Source organism: Quercus robur, chromosome 3, assembly GCF_932294415.1.
Source record: "Quercus robur chromosome 3, dhQueRobu3.1, whole genome shotgun sequence".
NCBI lineage: Eukaryota > Viridiplantae > Streptophyta > Magnoliopsida > Fagales > Fagaceae > Quercus > Quercus robur.
In genome coordinates, this window is record NC_065536.1 from 60,737,197 (window position 1) to 60,759,383 (window position 22,187).

The 22,187-nt window shown below is 38.6% G+C and overlaps 1 protein-coding gene and 1 pseudogene across 1 annotated transcript; both read right to left on the minus strand.

Annotated features, from left to right (window-relative positions):
• Positions 1–4,131: 4,131 nt before the first annotated feature.
• Positions 4,132–8,709, minus strand: LOC126718700 (toMV susceptible protein tm-1(GCR26)-like; annotated as a pseudogene).
• Positions 8,710–12,153: 3,444 nt separating this feature from the next.
• LOC126719886 (uncharacterized) lies at positions 12,154–13,551 on the minus strand. The gene is made up of 3 exons (XM_050422391.1): positions 13,077–13,551; positions 12,745–12,833; positions 12,154–12,633 (listed from the first exon to the last, which is right to left on the minus strand). The coding sequence occupies exons 1-3, from the start codon at positions 13,549–13,551 to the stop codon at positions 12,154–12,156; spliced, it is 1,044 nt and encodes a 347-aa protein (XP_050278348.1).
• Between the last annotated feature and the right edge of the window lie 8,636 nt (positions 13,552–22,187).

Consider the following 22,187-nt stretch of genomic DNA (forward strand, 5'->3'; position numbering starts at 1 on the left):
TGATGCAAGAAAACTTAAGCCCAAAGGCAAAAAAAAAAAAAAAAAAAGGCCTATTAGTCTATTGTCTTTCATTTATCTATATTAAATTTTGTTTATTATTATTGTCTTCAATAATTATAAAGTTATTTTTCTATATACTATGTGACTAGTATTGTGGCTTATAATGAACTTCTATGGTTAGGATACTATGTAAACTCCCTGTTTTTAATATAATCTACAAAATTTCATATTTCTTGAAATATTTGAGCCTAGAGATCAATTTTCTGGTGTTTCAACTTCTATTCTATCTTCTTTTCCAAACTGCAATCTTGTTTTATTGCTGGAAATTTCTTCTCAAACCTTCTTCGATACCAAATCTAAGTTCTCACCAGTCAAAGCATCAAGGTGGGACTTAAAATTTAAAACCAAAAAGAGATATAAATTAGTGCAATTAGGACCATACTAATAAACAATTAGATAGCCTCCCGTTACTGCATGCAATCACTATTTTGGTAAACTCTTTCAATTTAGGCTGCGTTTAGTTGAATGTAAAATATTTTCCAAATGTAAAATATTTTCAGGTGAAAATATTTTCCGGAAAGGAAAATATTTTTTTAGTGTTTGGTTGCATTTTGAAAATTGTATTAGAAAATATTTTCAGGTGTTTGGTAACATTCTGAAAAATACAAATTTTCTACTAGTTTCTCACATTTTCTCAACCATTTTCTTAGCTTCCAAACAAATTTATAATAAAAAATTGCAAGATGTAAACTTTTTAAAGAAAAAAAAAATCAAAATAAAACCATTAAACATTCAAACTCGGTCAAACAGAGAAGGGAAGGAAGAAAGAGTGAGAGATTGAGGGAAAGAGCGTGGTAGATCGAGAGAGGTTGAAATCGGGTCAAGGCTTCGATCTGTGTTCGGCGTTGACGACGAGCTTCAGCAGTAACGAGAATGAGATGACAAGGCTCCGATCTGTGTTTGGCGGTGACTTTGCAATCCGTAAAACTTGATTTGAAGGTATGGGTTGGTTCAAACAAGGGATGGGTCGATGGAGGTGGGTTGGTGAGGACGAGGATGAGGGATGGGTTGGCGGAGGACAAGGACAAGGGATGGGTCGGCAGAGTGGCTTGCATGCGACGGCGGGGCCGTGTGTCGAGGGGTGGTTCTAGGCATCATTGGCAAGGATGGGTTTGAACAAGGATAGCGATCTAAACGATGAGGATATGCTTGGGTTCTTCAGGTGGAATGTGCTTGAGCTCTATCTCTCCTCTCTCTCTCTCTTTGCGTGTTCGAGTTCGGAAATGGTTTGAAGTGAATATAGAAATGTAAAACAATTTCCAGGTCAAAGCCATAATATTTACGGTCAAATGAAATGCTTTTCTGGAAAATTCTATTTTCCATGCGCAACCAAACACACGGTGAGGTGTAAAATCATTTCCTGAAATGGTTTTAAGCCAAAACAAACACAGCCTTAGTCACATCTATTTTAGCCGCTCAAGTACTAAAAAAATTTTCAAACTAAAGAAAGTTTGAGGATCTTAGAACTCATAGGAAACCATCCCCAAACTCTTACCTGATAGGCCAAGAATGTATTGACCCTTTTATGATAAATTAATCAATTAATTAGCTAAGTGAATTAATTAAGTTAATTAACATGCAATACGCGTGGTAGCATAAACAAATCACTAACTAAGTTAAATGCAGTGAAAAATAAAGTTGACACGGTAATTTATTTACGAATGGAGAAAACCTTCCCAGGCAAAAATCCCACCGAATGATTTTGAGGTCACCACTCTCGAAAATCCACTATTATCACAACAAGCGGTTACAAATAAAGGAATCTCAGTACTTTATACCAACCTACAGTTGAACCCTTACCCCTATAAACAATTGGACTTGTTCTATAGTCTCGGCTGCCACTTATGTAGTACCTAGAATATAATCTAGCATTTTTGGAGGGGAATAACAATAGAGAGCCTCAAATGATGTCATTTTAGTGGAGGTATGAAAATTGATATTGAACCAGTGATTAGCCAAAAGCAACAAAGTAACCCAGGTGTGAGGTTTATCATTAACAAAGGCCCTGAGATAGTGTTCTAGGCTTCAATTAACCACTTCAGTTTGTCCATCAAATTGTGGATGATAAGCAGAGGACATGGCCAATTCAGTGCCTTGTAATCTGAACAACTCCTTCAAGAACTGAGCAGTAAAAACTGCATCCCTGTCACTTACAGTAGATGTAGGCATGCCATGCAATCTAATAACTTCTTTCATGAACGCAATAGCTACCTTAGTAGCCGCAATAGCTACCTTAGTAGCCGTGTAAGGATGGGATAGAGGTAAGAAATGCACATACTTTGTGAGCCTATCAACCACTACAAAAACAACCTCATACCCCATGGACTTAGGAAGACCCTCCACAAATTCCATACTAATGTCAACCCAAGGCTTGACAGGAATGGGAAGTGGTTGTAATAACCCAGCAGGTTGATGTGTCCACCTTGATTCCTTGACATGTCTCACAACATTTGATATGGGACTTGACATCTAATTTCATACCTCTCCAAAAAAAAATCTTGTTTCACTCTATGTAGAGTCTTCAGATACCTCGAGTGACCCCCAAGCGGTGAGTTATGCAAGTGCTGTAAAACCAGAGGTTTTAAAGGAGAAAGAGCACTCGTACAAAATAATACCATTAAGCAAAGAGAACCCTGCAGGTGGATTATTGCTAGTAAAAGAAGCAAGTGCTGGTATTCCTGCTCATTAAGATAACTTTCCTGTAAAATGCTCAGCCAAGAAGGACAAGGGAAAGAAATTAAAAACTAAGGCCACATTCTGGTTAGCATACCCCAAGTCACTGTCTTCATCAGTATCAGCAGAAACTGAGACCATGGAATTAAGAACACCTTCCATTCTTCGCGATAAAGCATCAGCAGCCTCATTGTCCCTACCCTTTTTATACTCAACCACAAAAGAATATCCCAAGAGCTTCGTAATCCATTTTTGTTGAGTAGGTGTACCCACCCTTTGTTCAAGAAGAAACTTCAAACTTTGGTGGTTAGTTTTGATGACAAAAGGTTTACCTACCAAGTAAGGTCTCCATTTTTTTACTGCCTTCACCACAGCCAAGAACTCCTTCTCATAGGTAAAGAGGTGCAAACATCTACCCTTAAGGGCTTCACTATGAAAAGCTAATGGCCTTCCTGCATAAGAACAACACCTAACCCCACAACACAAGCATCATTCTACCACAAACAGCTTTGAAAAGTCAGGCAAAGCTAGAACTGAAGGTCTTGAAACAGCTAATTTGAAAGCATTAAAAGCAGAATCAGCTTGTGAAGTCCACTGAAATGCTTCCTTCTTCAATAAAGCATTCAAAGGGGCTGCTATGACACCAAAACCCTGAATAAACTTCCTATAATATCTAGTTAAACCCAAGAAACCCCTCAATGCCTTCACAGACTTTGGAATAGGCCATTGTAACATAACTTCAGTTTTCTTAGGGTCAAATTTGACCCCTTGACCTGAAATGATATGACCTAAGTACTCCACCTCTACACAGCCAAAGGCACACTTGCTTGGCTTTGCATATGATTGATTAGCAAGTAAGATGGTTAAAACAACCCTCAAATGTTCCACATGATCTTCTAAGGTCTTGCTAAAGACTAATATATCATCAAAGAAGACCAAAACAAACTTCCTCAAGTTGGGTTTAAAAATGTGATTCATCAATGATTGGAAAGTAGATGAAGCATTAGTTAATCCAAAGGGCATAATTAGAAATTCAATTCATAGTGCCCTTCATGGGTTCTAAATGTTGTCTTAGGTATATCATAATCTTTCATTCTAATTTGGTGGTAACCAAATCTAAGGTCTAACTTAGAGAAAATTGTAGCACCACCCAATTCATCAATCAACTCATCCACAATTAGAATAGGATATTTATCCTTATTAGTAGCCTGATTTAGAGATATATAGACTCAACACATATTCTCCAACTATCATCTGCTTTTCTCACTAGTAAGACAAGAGAAGAAAATGGACTGTGACTCACTCTAATAGAACAAGCCTCAAGTAAATCATGCATAATTTTTTCTACTTCAGACTTTTGATTAAAAAAAAAAATTTGATAAGTAATAAAGAAGTATATTCAAGAAACTACTTTATGCAAGAAAGGAACAAAGCAAACCAAAAATTACAGAGAAAAAGAAAACAAAACAGAAAATTAATTACAAAGGAGAAGAGAGTTTAGGAATAAGGGGAGAGATTCACTAGATGTGAGCCCCCAAGCCCGAGACTAGTCAAACAAAGAGCCACTAAAAGAACAAGGCAGCTGGTCTCCGGAAGACTTTTGATAAAATGGATACCTGTAAGGCCTTTCGCAAATGGGTTGAGTGCCCTCCTTTGACACAATCTGATGTTCATGGCTCTATAAGGTGGTAGATCAATAGGTAGAGCAAAGACCTTATTGAATTCTTGCAGCAAGTTGTCAATCTCAGCATGTTGTTGAACTGGTTTTGCAGTTGATGATCTGCAACAGTAAGCCTTTCTTGATGGTAGGCTTGAAAAAAACATCAGCATCTTGAAGAGCAGACCAGACAGTCTTAATCCTTGAAGCAAAACTGGTTTCCCCTGCTGAATGAACTCCATTGTCAGCTTCTTGAAATATCATTGAATCAAGCCCAAAGTGTATAACCATTGATTCTCAAAAACTACAACACAGCCTCCCAAAACCAGCACATTCAAATCTAACAAGAAATTAGTGCCTTGTATTTTCAAAGGAACTTCATGACAAGCTCCCTTTGTTCTTAACATAGCTCCATTAGCTACCTTCACCCCAAAACAGTCTGCAGTAGATAAAGGTAATTGCAAGGACATCCACATAGACACATCTAAGAAATTATGAGTGCTACCAGAATCAATCAAGATTATCATTTCTTGGTTGTTAATCCTTCCCTATACTCTCATAGTACCTGGTGATGGACTACCAAGCAAAGCATAAAGAGTAATTTCGACGATCCCTTCTACTATGGCTTGTGAACTCTCCAAATGGTCACTAACTTCCTCCACTGACTCATCCTTAGGATCTACCTCATATGAACAGGTCAATTGTTGTTGTAACCCTTCCAACAAAAAAATTCTAGTGGTTTCACATTGGTGACCAACAACCCACTTATCATCACAATGAAAACATAAGCCCTTCTTCTTCCTTTCCTCTACCTGAGATGGTGACAGCTTCTAAATTGGCAATTTGGCATCCCTAGCTTCATTCTTGATCAATGGTGGTGGACCAAAAATTAATCCCTTCTGATTATCATTCCATGGCCTTATCTTCTTACTAGCTGGAAGGTATTCTTCCTGGATTCTTGCAAGTCCAAATGCTGTGTTCAGGTTCTGAGGATTCAACATTCTCACTGGCAACCTTATTTCATCCTTCAACCCACTCAGAAAACAACTCAGCTTGTGCTTCTCAGAGATTTCATTGATTCGATTAGACAATGCCTAAAATTGGCCATCGTAGATAGCTACTGAACTCACTTGTCTTAGCCTAGTTAGAGGGTCATCATAGGCTGATGCACCAAACCTAACATGTAGGGCTCTCACAAATGCTTCCCAACTCGTGAACTGCCCAGATTCCTCAACATCCTGAAACCATACCAGAGCTTTATCTTCCATATGATATGAGGCCAACAAAATTTTCTAGTTAGGTGGAGTATTGTATAATTGGAAAAAATTGGTGAACCTTATAATCCCACCTCAATGGATTCTCCCCCTTGAATTGAGGGAACTCCAGCCTTACAGCTTTTGGAATAACAGTCAAAACTGATTCTTGTTGATTTGAGCCACCTGGACATGAAAGTCTCTGCTGCCAATGATGCCCAGCTTCTATAAAATTTTGCACAATCTCGGATAAGGTTTGCAGCACACTAGTCACTGCATCCAACTTTTGATGAATCTCATGCATCTCATCTTGATGGAACTTAGTTGTCTTTGAACGTGCATTCACCTCTTCAGTAAGAGTAGACAAGGATCAAGTTTCTTTCATTGTGACAAAACTAGGCTCTGATACCACTTGATAGAGACAATTCATTTCAAGAAAAATAGAGAGAAAGTTGAGTAGTTCTTCAAAGGAACTAGGCCTCCTAAGGAAATTGCAGACGAGAGAGAGAGAGAGAGAGAGAGAGAGAGAGAGAGAGAGAAGTGAATAGAGAGAAGCTCTGCATTAATATTCTGAATGATTCTTTACAATTCATATAGTCCCCTTTATAGGCTTTACAATGCCAATTCCATTACACTGAAGCTACTGACTAACTGCTAATTAGTTATACCAACTACCTGTAACAATGATAACAGAATAACTCCAGCTCAGCATAACTAACTCTAGCTCAGCAGGACTGACTTCAGCAGCTTTAGCTCCTATCAGACACGCTCTAGTAAATGAGCAATAATGATCCTGTCGATCTTCATGTGAATAAGTCTTTGTGGTTCATTTATAAGAGTAGTAGTAGCCTCGAGATCATAAAAGGGCATCCCTTGCACATCCAGAGCAGAGATATCCTTTTGTGGCAGACAAATACAGATCTTTGATGACGACTTGTTTAGTTTGTTTGCTATAAATTCAGCAAATCCTTTATTCTCATCTGGCGTAGTTCGCATCAGTGAAACCTAAAAACGGCAATATAGATTCTGTCATACACACTCTGATGTATAATTTATCAGAGATGAGGATGTATTACAATTGCTATGGCATAACACATGAGATTCCAATCTTCCAGCAGAGAAACAAACAAAGATCAGAGACTTTGTTTTTCCATTAGAATCACAAGGAAAATGAAACCTCTTTTGTCATATGCATAAATTAACATTAAGACGATAAATTTTAGTAGTATCTTGAAAATCAAAGCACTCAAATGCCTAAAATAATGCCAGAATAAAATGACAAGGATCAAAGAGAAGGATAAGGGTTGTAGAGACTCATCACCTGCTTATTATGCTCATGAATCTTTCTTTGCTGAAAATTAGAAGGTATGGTATCTTTAGCTCCAAAGTTGACCATGTCTAAGGCTCCAACAGTTAGGACTAATGGGATCCTCTTCTCTATAATGGCATCAAAGCAGGAATCTTCACAAGCCATGGCACCTCCAACTAAATAGTCTGCGACCTCTGTTGTTGTGATGTCCAAAACACCCTAAGTAAAATGAACAGGAAAGAAAGTAAATATATGAAAGGAAGAAGCCATCACCAAGCAGGGGGGAAAAGGATTAAAAAAATTAAATTAAATCACAGAGAAATTATAAGGATTAAATAATCTGGCTCCACCAACTCAACCCATTACGAACACCTTGACAGACTGAATAAAAGAAAGATATATGAATCAGAAAATATTCTATACATGCAAAGCGAGTCAATTAAAGATTTCTTATTAGATGCATGCCATTATAACATGATATGACACAAATGTAAGTTTGAAAATTTAACATCGGCTCTAAAGTACCAACATTAACTCAAGAAACATTCAAATAACAAACATAAGTACCTATCTCTAGCTTAAGCAGATGTCTTTTCAACTAGTTATTCGAAGACAAGTTGGAAGTCACCTAAAATTGATGATGTTAACATCATCAATTCAATATAGAAATTTATGGTCGAAAAACAACCTAAGAAAAACTTTTGGTTCACATTTCTTAACTACCAAACATACAAGAAAGTTCAAATTTTTTATAGACAACTTCCAAAGACATAAAAGATCCACTTCTTTTGACAAAGCATGTGTCTTGTTCAAGCTTTGGAGTTTTGGATGCAAATGGATTGTATAAAGAGAACTGCCTGTAAATCCCTCTCTAACAAAAGACTCCATAACCCTTCCCCCCACCCCAGTGGCATGAAAAACCAAGGTCTCATAAGTCATAACCTTCTTTATCTTTCTTGGACATCATTTACAAATGGAGTTGTAACCCCAAACATTGTTAAACCAACTGTAGATTTTTCATTGACGCTAGAAAAATCTCTGGATCTCTCAAGCCTTCCAATCACCATTACAGCAAAAGCAGCTCCAGCATTTGAGAACACAACCCCACATACACTATTAACCCCACAGATATCAACTATCGATGGAAACAAATATCAAATCTGATCTGATGTCCCAACATAAGGTTTGACCACTGGCTACTGTTGACACAATGACCTTAGGCACTCCAATCGGAAGAATTCTTAAGGCAGATGATATAAGAGATGTCCCTCCACTGCCTCCAATACCAATGACTCCAGCAACAACGCCATCCTCATGAGCTTTCTTAAGGGAATGTTCAAGTGCTTTACTCATTATAGCAATAGCTTTGCCTCTGTCATCCGGAAGCAATGTTGGGGCTTGCCCAACTGACTCAAAACAACAATAGAAAACATCCTTTCTCGACACAAATATAAAAGCTCCCAAAACTCTCAACCTCCTTCTGCAGGCCAGAAGAAACATCAAGAATCACCGCTTGTAACAAGAACAAATTAGTGTTTTGGCCAAAATACATTGTTGGTCCCTAAAATTGAGCTCATGAGCAATTTTGGTCCATATAGTTTAAAGCAAACACAGTTAGTCCCTATGGAGTATGGAATGGTGATGAAGTCAGTTTTTAAATTGGTCACGTCGTCAAAAGACTAAAAGTGATCACTTCAAACTTCAAGAACAAAAATCACTCACGGGCTAAACTCTAAGAAATCTTTTTTTTTTTTTTTTCCTTCACAACAAAAACAAATAACTAAAGAAAATGTCGTGTAATTCAATATAAGAAATATTCATAAATTATTTTATGCACTTACAAAAATCAAGTAGGAAAAAGGATAAACCTGATGCCCATATTATAACAGAGGATATGACCCTAAAATGAGCTACACCAAGAAAATGAACTTTGACCATTTGATAGGTATAAAAACTGTAAAAAGTGATATGAGTTACACTCAGAGCTTTATTTTTACTATACAATCTAATTTAAATTCAATTTGGATTCTCACTGTGCTTCGACTTTAATATATATACATTATACATGATAAATAAACACCAAAAGCTAAATACATAATAAATGTCAAAGCTATTTATCTATTAATCCAATTCACAAAATGAAGCACTACATTAGAATTCTATTTTTGTACAATCAAAAACATATATATATATATATATATATATAGACAAAGATTAGAGAATGTGTAATGTGTATATACCATTAGAGAAGAGAAGAAGAGTTGTTGGAGAATGTATTGAGGATTGGATCGGACAGGAATCGGAGCTTGTCGAGCTTCGTATTGGCCGTTCCAACAACACAGAAAACTCGGAGAGTTTGATTACGTACGTGCGGTCCGCCATTTTTAAGTCTCAAAGCTCTGTAGATTCGGATACCAAGGCTGGCTTGTTAGTTAGTGTCACCTGCAGGTAGAGGGGCAGGGCAATGACTGAAGTTTTAAGCAGAGTATAGTGTTTTTTTTTTTTTTTTTTGGTCAGCAATGGAACTTTCATTAAACTTAAAAATTAATAAGCCTATTACATCTTAGACTAGCTTTGTCAGAAGCTATTATACTTTCCATCACCAACGGAGGATACAAAAAGATAACAAAAGAGTTTACACTGCTAGCACTAAGCTTGGTCAACGTATCAGCACATTGGTTGGCCTCTCTATATATGTAAACTATCTACTTGTTGGGGATCTCACTCAGCAGGTTCCTGCAATCAGTTAGTAATGGATCCATTAACAAGTTGACAGTATTATTATTCATCAACAAAACAACACTCAAAGCATCCATCTCAATAATTAGATTGCTAAGTCCCATCTCCTTGGCTAATAGAAGCCCATCTCTTAGAGCCCACAATTCTGCCATACAGCTATTGGAGCCCCCAAGAGGCCTTGCAAATCCTTTCAACCATTGCCCATCATGATCTCTGATGATACCACCACCACCAGCACGTCCAGTGCTCCCAATAGCAAACCCATCTGTGTTCAACTTCGCCCACCCCATTGGAGGCTTCTCCCAATCCACTTCAATTACAATTTTAGCTTTAGGCAGCTTGGCATTCCTTCCCACAGAGAAAAATTCCGCACTATCTTTAATGCTCTTCTTGTAAAATGTCCGCTCCAACCTGCCTGTCCTGAAAACGTAATTATTTCTATGCAACCATAGATTCCACACTCCTATACGAAACAATAATTTCCAAGGAATCCCCATCCACCTAGATATGACATCTGATTTGCAATTTGCTTCAAGCCATTCACCAATGGATAAGTTGAAAGTCTCCCTCAAGCAGGTCGGGAAATGAAGTTGCTACCAATAGTCCTTAGCAAACTCGCAACCCCTCAGTAAGTGATCAACAGATTCATTGCTTCGGTGACACAAACTGCAAGAAGTATCAATATTCAGGCCTCTCAACCCCAAAACTTCTCCGGTAGGTACACTGTTATGTAAACATAACCAAAGAAAAAATTGGATCTTAGGAAGAGCTTCAATCTTCCACACCCACTCCATCGATACAGCATCAAGCTTCAAAGGATTAAGCCCCTTTGCCAACAAATATACAGACTTCAAAGAGAAAAATCCATTCTTAGAGTAGGCCCATTGGAGCGAGTCCTTTGCCTCATTATTACAAGACAGTGGAGTAGCTTTAATGGCATTGAGTATATTTTCGGGTAAATCAAAGGATAAGAAATCTTCTTTCCATACATGATTATGATCAACACATTGCTTTACAGTGATGAGCTCTTCCTCGCGATACAATGGCCCTTCGATGAGAGATCTCAGCGTGCCCATTGGGAGCCAAAAGTCAATCCAAACCTTCACTGTTTCACCATTCTTTACTGACCATTTCAGTCCCTTAACGTAAATTGGACCACCCCTCTTACAAGCCGCCCAGCAACTAGAGCCTGGGAGCTTACTTCCTTCAACAGTCATTCTGCTTGCTGAAAGATACTTGGCCATAAGCATTTTTGCCCATGGAGCCTCCTTTTCACAAGCTAATCTCCAACAAAGCTTTGCAAGAATGGCATTATTTCTTTCCTTCATTTTGTGCAACCCCAACCCGCCAAGCTCTTTAGGGAGAGTTACCTTATCCCAGCAAACCAAGTGCATCCTCCTTTTTTCTTCTGTTGATCCCCACAAAAAGTCCCTTATAAGCTTATCTACTTGATCACAAACCTTAACGGGTAATGCTTGGCATTGCATGTAGTACTCTGCCACAGGAGCTGCTGCTGACTTAACAAACACCATTCTACTAGCCCTTGACAATAAATTTGCCCTCCATCCAGCCAGTTTGCTTTGTATTTTATTAATCACAAAATTGTATCCGCTTCCCATTCTACCTTGATGAATAATGGGAAAACCAAGGTATTTTCCTAGGTTGGTGGTTGCGGCAATCCCAAGTCTCCTACAAATACTCCTCCTTCTCCTACAAGCCACATTAGGAGAAAATAAAATCTTTGATTTGGTCAGATTCACCTTCTGCCCAGCAAGATTGCAGAAATTATCCAACACTTCAATGATAGCTTCACAATTTTTCCTATCAGCCTTAGCAAAAAGCATCAAATCGTCAGCGAAGAAAACATGAGAGAAGCTCGTCCCACTTCTTGAAGCTTTAACCATATCCCATCTCTTATCCTCGCACATACTAGTGATTTGGGCCCCAAGGAATTCCATGCATAGAAGAAATAAATAGGGAGATATAGGGTCTCCCTGCCTTATTCCTCTCGAAGGTTGAAAGGAATCCAGCTTACCTCCGTTGAACAAAATGGAAGTGGTAGTAGTAGACACGCAACACATGATCAAATTTATCAACATCTCTGGAAACCCAAAATGCTCTAGCACCATTTTGATAAATGACCACTCTAGGCGATCATAAGCCTTCTACAGATCAATCTTTATAACCATAAATCCCGTCCTTCCTTTTCTCTTCCTAAGAGAATAAATTAATTCTTGGGCAATTATTACGTTATCTGTACCCCTTCTCCCTTTGAGGAAGGCAGTCTGCATTGGGGAAATTAAGGATGGCAGCAGTGGTCGAATCCTCAGAACAATGATCTTTGAAATGACTTTGTATATCGTGTTGCATAAACTTATGGGTCTATAATGACTGACCGTCTCAGGACCAAGTTGCTTAGGGATCAGTGCAACAAGGGTTTGGTTTAGATACTCAGGAACTTTCTACCTTGAGAATACTTCCTTAACCTCTCTTTTTACTGATTCTCCAACCACCAACCAAAACCTTTGAAAGAATCCAGCATGTAGCCCATCAATACCAGGAGCTTTGTAAGGCTTCATAGTTTTTAGGGCATTCCATATTTCCCCATCCGAGGGAATGTTGGTTAAGCTACCAGCTTCTTCTTGACTAAGCTTAGCACACCAATCCGAGCTCCATTGCGTAGTAATAGGACAAAAAACTTGCTCTGACTGATAAAGCTTCTTGAAGCTTGAGTTGAAAATTTCTTTAAGTTCCTCTAGATTACGACACCATTCACCCTCACTGTTTTGGACACAGATGATTCTATTCTTACTTCTCCTATTGAGCGCAGAAATATGAAAGTATGTTGTATTTCTCTCCCCCGAAATTATCCAACTGGTTCTGGATTTCATGGCCCACAGCTCTTCTTCAAGCTCAAGAATTAAATTGTACTCCTCTGACAGCTGCTTTTGAAGATTGATCAAAAAACTATTAGGGCAGTGAGCTAATGCCCTTTGTGTTCCCAACAATCTCACCAGAATTTTCTTTTTTCTTATGAAAACATTACCAAATACCTCTCTATTCCAATTTTGTGCTTTAGTTTTGAAATTAGAAATAGCTTCAGCAAGATCACCCTCACTATCCGCCCGAGCATCCCTCACCACTGTCGGAAAATCACAATGACTCAGTCAAATAGACTGAAATCTAAATGGCTTGTCCACATTGGAACCCAAAAAAGGATTTAAGTTCAATAACAACGGACAATGGTCTGAGTTAATTCTAGCTAAATGAGTTACATTAGCTTCCGGATAAAAATTCTTCCAACCCGGATTAACCCAGCACCTGTCAAGCCTACATTGAATTAAATTATCCAACTCCCTCTTGTTAGTCCAGGTATATATAGGACCTGTATAGCCAAGATCCATCATTCTGCATTCATCCATACACTCCTTTATAGCTCTACCTCTTCTCTGGCAAATCGGGTTCCCCCCATACTTCTCTTCAACAGCCAAAACTTCATTAAAATCACCCATAAGTGCCCAAGGTAGGTCATGCATATTAGCTAAAATCTTAAGGTTATTCCACAGAATGCAACGTTCTTCAAATCTAGGACTAGCATAAATAGCACTAATTAACCAGCTAAAAGATTGAGATCTTACCTGAATTAGCGCATGAATCTCCTGCTCAGTAGCTGCCAGGACTTCAACATGCACCAAGTCAGTTCGCCATAGCAGCCAAATTCCTCCAGCAAACCCAATTGTATCTGCCACCGCATACCCATCAAAAGGCAGAGCCTTTATAATCTCATCAGCCCTTGCACCACTCATTCTAGTTTCCGTGATCACCATGAGTATTGGTGAATGCCAATCCACCAAATCCATAACCGTTTTCTTGAATAGGGGTTTCATAGCCCCTCTGTAGTTCCAAATCAAAATATTCATAATTTTTGAAGAAGAGGAAACACCGAACTCAGACAAAGAAGAAGAGTCTTCAGTGTCTCTGGATCTCCATAGCTCCAACAACTCCTTCCTCAACTCCCAAATCCCCCGGAATAGAGTCACCGAATGCTTTATTATCCCCAGCTCTTCCTAAGTAGCCTTGATTAGAATCGTGCCATTCATCTCCGGTTCGGCAAATTGGATCATTTTCACCTTGTGTAAATTGCCCATCAATGAGCATTCCACCGGAGCAGTTAGCAACTTCTTCCTTATTGCGACTTTTGACTCTGTCCACCCCACTTTCGCTTCTGACAGAAATTTTTCCTTGTTCTGCATGTTTGATCCTGTGACTGATGACCTTGAGCTTGTCATCGGAGGTACCGGCACTAGAGGTCGATCCGTTAAGAACCTCCACCACGGGTCCGAAGTCATGATCCATGCTTCGTCTTTCATTGGCAGATACCCCAGTTGCCTGCTTCTCTCCGTCAACAGGAACATATTCTTTCACGCCACCATCAGGTCATGCTCGAACCAGCCCCATACATCTGTTGGATCTTGCTTTATCCAACGGATTGTCTCTTTCCCCACAGGAATCACCTTTCCTTTGTAAAAGATCACCCATTTCTCTTTGCTCTCCATCACTGTTACCAGAACCCTCAGCTATAGAGTTTTCTTTTAAGTCATTTGGGTTATCTTTATTGCTGAAAGGGCTAGAAAAACAAAATGGGTTTGGCTCTGCCTCAGACCCAAACACAAACACTCCGTTATTCTTACTCTGGCCCACCACTTTGGACTGCATCCCAACTATACTAGTTACTTTCTGGTTTGATTTGGTGCGTACACCCTTTTCCTTGGTACCCTTCCCAATTTTTGGTTGGCTTTGACTAGACATAGCCATCACATTTGTCCCTTTCTGCAATACAGCAAGTTGTGTGTGCAGCGCTTTTCTCTTGCCATTTCTTCCATAATGTCCCGCCACTCTAGATATGGCAGCTGTAGCAGAGGACGCTTGCGTCAGCTGAACGTCAGCCATGTGATTCGTCTCTATCGAGTTCTGCACTGGTTTTGTTCTATTATTCATTTTCTTCCTACTGACCACCATCCATTCCCCATATTCTTCCTGTGGTTTTTCCTTTTCTTTATCCTTCAACCCCTCTTCCTCCTGGGTATTTGACGTCTCATTGTGCACTTCACACTGGTCCTTACTCCGCTCCTTAAATTGCTCCTTAACAATGTACGGGCATGCTTCAAGTTTATGCCCAATCCTACCACACGAAAAGCAGAGGGCATTGATACCCTCATAGAGCACACTTTGTTCAATCTTGCCAATAAATATCTTCCTTACCAAAGGCTTGTCCAAGTTCACTTGAACACATAGTCTAGCAAACCTACCCCGCTCCCAATTGACAGTGTGAGAATCGATTCTGAGGACTGGGCCAATGGCTCTCCCTATTTTTTTAAGAGCACTCGGTTCATAGAACTCTAAGGGCAACTCAGGTAACTTTATCCAAACTGCTACCGATGAGAGAGTTGCTTTAGAGGCCTTGAATCCTGGCTCCCACTGTCTGATAGCAAGAAATTGTTGCCCAATAAACCAGGGACCCCCTTTAAGGATGGTATCAACATCTTCCATTAATTCGAACTTCACAAGGTAATAATCATAACCCAAATCTATGCAGTCCATGCCTCCACACGGACTCCACATTTTCCTCACCCTCTCAACAAGGAAAGAAAAAGCCATCCTCTTCCCAAAAGTTTTGATAATCAGTGCTTTTTGCCAAGGAGCTCTCATGCGCATCTTCTCTTCCTTTGAAAATCCAATTCTAATGTTTCCATCCTGATCGCTATCCTCTTCGTTATCAGACTCCACATCCTCTTGCATAGAGCAATCAAAGCCAAAAGCTTGCTCAAATGCTCCAGGAATTGCACCCACCAACTTATCCTTATAGCTCTCCACATTGTTTCCCTTAACATTCTCCCTCGTTCCATCCACAAGATGGCTATCCTTAAACTTCTTGGTACTGCGAGCAAGAGTATCCTCCTCTTCATTTGATCGTTTCAGTCTTTCTCTCTCCATGACCAATGTCACTCTCTCTTAATAATCTAGTAAAAGATCTGATTGTTGAGTAATAAGTATTAAGTAATGTGCAGAGTATAGTGTTAGATATGTTAAAATCAACCTCTGACTCGTATTATATTAAAAAACTAGATTTTTTTTTTTTTTTTGAGAATGAATTAAAACTAATTATTGATCCGTACGATTTGAATTTAATATTTTGTTAAATAGTAATTATTTACTTTTTAATTTTTTTTTGAGAAACAGAAGTACATTTTTTTTAACATAAGATAATATAAGTAGGCATTCTAAAAAAATAAAAATTTGGATAAATGCTATAGGTGCCGTTTGGATTCAGTGTTTTCCACTAAATCCAAAGCTGCGTTTTTCCACTTTTTTTTTTTTCCTCACTTCACGCGTTCCAAGGGACAACTAGCAATGTAGTAGCACCGTAGCAGCACTGTTTATCACTGTTCACGCACTAAAAAAATTAAAAATGGGTCCTACGATACTATTCACATATTTAAAAATTATTTTGCTACAGTACTTTTAGTTTTCAGTTTTCAATTTTCAATTTTCAGTTTCAGCAACAATAAGTTCAATCCAAACGGACCCAAAAGGTATTTGTTATTTAAAAGAAGTATTATTAAATAATAATTAACCAAATATGTATTAGGCTCTTCTTTGTTAAAGAGAATTTAACAACGCAACTAAAAAAAACACAATTTCAACGAAACCAAAAAAAAAAGATTTTTTATTTGAGTTATACATTATTAATCATTATTATAACTATAAAATAAAGGGAATAAAACACCACACACCCGTATAAAAATAGTTTGTCAACCCTAGAGTATAATAATATACTTATGTACTTTAGTGATTATGTTGATTATAAAATATGATAAAAATGAAAACTTTTTTTTCTCCTTTTATGCTCATTAAAAAAAAAAAAAAAATCCTTAAGAAATTTCTTTCTTAATTAATTTGAATGAAAAAATCCTTTTGATTTACGGTCTAATTATTCCATAGCTCTTGAGATTTCTTTATACACACACCATAAATGGGATTTGAGTTGGATTTGAACCTATAATAAGTCATGCAACATTACATAATGTTGTATGGGGACATTTGGTTTGTCATAATGTTACATTACGCCATAATATTGCGTTATTGTAATTTCAATACAAGAATACAACATTATATTGTTTAGGAAAGTGATAAAATTAGAATGATGTGATATATTTTGTAATTTTAAATTATGGCAATGTTAAAAAATAAATAAACAAAAAATCTTAATGTCACATTATCATAATGTGCATCACATCAAGGGTATAATATGGCGAACTAAACGCCCTCTATTAAGTGATTTCCTTGATATGCTCAAAAACTTTATTTGATTTACCTTGTATCACTATCAAAATAATATGGAAACATTTCAAAATAATATAAAAATGAAATGTTCATTTATTCAAATCAAAATAGTGTCTTCATTCATTTAAATAAGAAAACAAAACTCACTTCTACAATTTGGAAACAAAATAGCAAAAAAACCAAAACATCACCTTTCTCTTGATCAATCTTCTTTTTCTTCATAGCATCCTCTTATTCATTAGCATTTGCCTCAAACTTGATTAACCTGCATTGTAGTATAACATAATACATTCCTTATGCGGTTATGCCAACTTATACTTTCAAGTCTAGAGGACCATAGATTTACTTGAGGGACTTGTGTTGCTTGCAATAAAATATTTTTTTATATGTTACTGTTTTGAAAATTTTAAAGAAATTATTAAGGGGAGAAAGTGGAATTTGCCTTCTAAAAATATTAAGGACCCGTTTGATACCACAACTTAAACAACAGTTTTCAGTTTTTAAACAACATTACACATATTTCCACACTTTTTCTCTCACACGTATTACCGAAAAAATTGAAAACTGTTGTTTAAGTGCATGTACTAAACGCCCTTTAAATATACTTATATGTGTATGTGTATAGTTGAACACAAATGGCAATACATTACAATTCAGTGGGGATCCATGTTTGTTGGGTACTTGGGTTGGGTACCTCCCCGTGGCAATAGGCACCATGCATGATTGGGGAAAGTCAAATTCTCCACATTGGTTGCATACTTGCACCATGCATTTCATTGTTAGGATTTTTCAAATTGGAAATATGAATATTTTAGTTTTATTCAATTTATACGATGCCAATTGTATTAGGAATCAGGACACAATGTAAATAGGGATTCTCTTTGATGAAGCAATAATTTGTCAGTAATAAGGTCGTCCAGACGAAGTCTGGTATGAGCGTAGTCGTGATCTGAAAAATAATAACAAAGATGCTCCTCCCTTTGGGACACCGACATTGTGCCAGTTGACAAGTCTTCGACGATAAAGTCAGATAATTAGGGAGAGAGAAATAGAAAATATAACCAAATAGCTAAGTGTATCTGTGAGTGTGTACCTTTTTCGTGTTCTAGAGTGAATTTATGTAGTTGATCTCTTTCTTGTCAAAGGAGGCCTTTAATGGCCGTATTTACACTTTTGGTAACATCCCTGGTGCTTTAATGAGGTCATTGATAACTTCGGTCATGTCTGTCAATAACAGCTTTTTTGCATGATCCGTTTATTTGGATGAAATTGAAAATTTTTTACTGAAAATATTGGAGATAAAGATAAAAGTTAGTTGAAATAGTACAGTAAGACTCATAAATAGTACTAAAAAATGTAGTGAAACCTATGAATAGTAGCAAAAATATGTTGAATAGTAAAATAAGTTGGCAAAATAATTTTTATCAAACAGAAACTAACTGCTCATTTAAGGTACTATAATTGTTCGATGGTGAGTTTGGACGATTCAAATTTGTGTACTCATCACTCTTCATTTTGTCAAAACTAAGGGAGTGTTTGGTTTGTGTTTTTAAACAATTATTTTCAGTTTTTAAACAACATTATACGTATTTCTACATATTTTTTCACCTACACGTATTCCCACAAATATTTTCAAACAACAATTTTCAATTTTTAAACATATATGTACCAAACAGCCCTAAGAAATCAAAGTAGCCCACCATTCAACTTAAAACTGTAATAATAATAATAATAATAATAAAATCAGCCAAGGGCCTCACCACAAAACAAGACCATCTATCCAGGCAAGCAACAAAACAAAATCATTTTGTACTAACGGTCATAGATACATTGCCTTTTCACAGAAAATATGAGATGTAGACAATTATAGTATTGGATTGTCACTGTATAGACTATAGAGCATGATCGACAATTGGGCTCCTGCCACTGGCCAATATGGACAACACCACCCATTCTCTCACATACAGTAGTTGTGAGGAGTGAGGCATATAGGGTATGAAAAGTTGGGCCTTTTGGTCAGGCTTCTTTTGATCAGGCTTCTTCTTCTCCTCGGGCTTCTTTAGGAGAAGGGACAATACATCTTTGGTAGTCCTGTTAGATGTGACTATAAAATAGGGACAAATTACAACTTACTCAGCTATAATTTAGTCAAAATTTAAATTGCTTATTTATAGTTTAAAAGTTAACATTTTACCCACTTAAGATCAGGGCCGGCCATAGGCATAGGCGACTTAGACGACTGCCTAGAGAAAGGCAAGGCAGTGAAAGCAAGTAGGGTGTGGGGGGAGGGGGGGATACCCCATCTTACGATTAATAAATGAGCTCCCAAATTTTGGGGCAAAAATTGAGATATATATTGTGGGGCCCAATAATTTATGGGTCTGGCCCGCTTACTTATGGGGAGTCCACAGGCCTAAGCCGAAGAAGGCCATGGCCCAAGCTCAAAGATAAGAAGCTCAAAATGGCCCAGGGATACAGCTGAGGACAGCTTGGTCCTCGGTAGACCCAAAGTCTCATTGATGAAAGTGGTATACGGGCAAACTTTAAAGATCAGAAAATATCTCAGGGAAGTTGTCCTTAATACCCTTCATTGATGAGACTCTGCACCTAACAGAACCGGATTTTTAGGCTTTATTAACCATTCCCAACAATTCTGGGATTAGACTGACGGGACAAATATCAGTCCTGGAAAAGTTGACCCTACACGTGGACGAGGGACATCGAACGTAAGCTAGTATAAAAGAAAAGGTAAACTAATCAGAAAAGGGGGATCTCATCTCACTTCCTGGGAAAAACTCCAGGGATGAGAATGCCCGGACAATATATGTACACCACCACGAAAAACCCCCCGCCGGGTAACCGGAGAAAGACATTAGTGCTCCTCGGACAGGATCCGAGGAGTCCAATCCTTCAGGTTGTGAAGTTGTAGGGCTTGGATACCTAGACTGAAGCTCTTTCTTACCTGAGTTTCCCTAAGATTCGGCCTGGACCAACGCCCCGTGACCAGAACGATAGCCTTTTAAGCCCACTCTCTACAAATCATATTGTGAGAGATCCTTCATGTGCGAGCCCAACGTCATTGTTGGGCCGTTTGAGAATCGTGTCCCTACAATTGGCGCCATCTGTGGGGAGGCTTGCGCGTTGGCACGGGTGGCGCATGAGTCAACTCTCTAGCAAGCAGAGATTCGCGAGTTTTTCCCATCTCCGGCGACGTGCAGTTGTTACTCCGACATAAGCTTCTGCTAGGGGCTACGCCTTGCACTACTAACGGCGCGGGCAGCTCTAGGGGCTTCCGGCCTCAAGCCAACTCTCCCCTCCCTGGCCTAGGGGTTAACCTTCGAAAAATAAATAAGTATAGAGAAAAAATTACTTAAAAAGACATCTTATAAGTTTTGGACAGAACCAAGGCCTTGTATGGTCCTCGGACCCAAGCCTATGGGGAAACCAAGTACAAAAAAGATATCTTACAAGTTTTGGACAGAACCAAGGCCTTGCATGGTCCTCGGACCCAAGCCTATGGGGAAACCAAGTACAAAAAAGATATCTTACAAGTTTTGGACAGAACCAAGGCCTTGCATGGTCCTCGGACCCAAGCCTATGGGGAAACCAAGTACACAAAAGAAAAACCATAAGTTTTGGACAGAACCAAGGCCTTGCATGATCCTCGGACCCAAGCCTATAGGGAAACCAAGTACAAAAAAGATATCTTACAAGTTTTGGACAGAACCAAGGCCTTGTATGGTCCTCGGACCCAAGCCTATGGGGAAACCAAGTACAAAAAAGATATCTTACAAGTTTTGGACAGAACCAAGGCCTTGCATGGTCCTCGGACCCAAGCCTATGGGGAAACCAAGTACAAAAAAGATATCTTACAAGTTTTGGACAGAACCAAGGCCTTGCATGGTCCTCGGACTCAAGCCTATGGGGAAACCAAGTACACTGAAGCACAATCGGAGTTCCCTGCTTCCCAGTCGACTGCTCGAATGGATTATTTAGAGATTATCAGTCTTGGACGGTATTCACGCGCTTATCACAGAATATTCAACTGTTACCCCGGTTAGTTTCCTAAGTTTGATTTACTATGAATTATCGATATAATGCCTGGTATTATGGGTAAATTAGAGTTAGTTAGATTATGTTTCAAGCTATCTTGCTCTAAATATTCTTGAAGAAACACACACATAGAGCACACCCATTCACAAAGTAGTGTTGCCAAAAGATCAGTACTCAAAACATGTAAATAAATTTCTATTTTTACTAAAACAAAGAAGTAGTACAGCGTACAATAAAAAGCTGAAATCAGCTTATGTCAGAGCTCACTACATAATTGAATAGAAAGATGCAGAGAATAAAACAAGGCTGAGGAGCAGTACAGACGAGAGGTTGGCTACTAAAGCTAACCACATAACCAAAAAGAAAGATACAAGAGAATAAGAGAAAACCGATGAGGTGGGTCAGAGGAGAGGTTGGCTACTGCTCCAAGACCTTGCTCTTCCTCAATGCTTTTACATGCCCATGACTCAGGCAGCAAAAGAAACCCAACTTGAGCCTGACACCGCTGAAGGAAAGGAGCAGGGAGTTGGAAGTTGAGGGGCTTTCTCTAAATATTTGCCCGCCACAAGGCAGAGGCGCTGACGGCGGAGAATCTTTCTCCTGACACGCCAAAATTCTGGCATGAACAGAACCTGCTTCGGATTTTGACTAAAAGAGGGAGAGACACCCTTTCCCCTCGGTCGAAATGGAGTATTTCCCTGAACTTATGCTTCCTGTGCCCATGCCTTACTATTTTGAGTCTCATGAGGACACGGCGCTTCTGTGGCGGAGAGAGTTCTTTCTTCCCAACCTTCGCCTCAAACATGTTATGTTAAGGGAGGACAGCACTGAATATAAGAGTTGTGATTTGGGAGGAAACTGAAGGAGCTGTGTGTATATAAAGCAACTCTCTCTCCCTCCTATTTATTTGAAAAGATAAGGTGGTGGCAGTCAACTTACGTAGCGTTCCAAGGAACGCTACAGACAAAATGGCTCTGGCCCAACTTCCAACGTCAACTGTAACCATAAGATTAAAGGAGCCTCGTAAAGACGCACCTTGAACACTGGGACGTCAGAAAGTACCGCGTGGCCAAAGACTGCATAAATACCTCTTAATTCG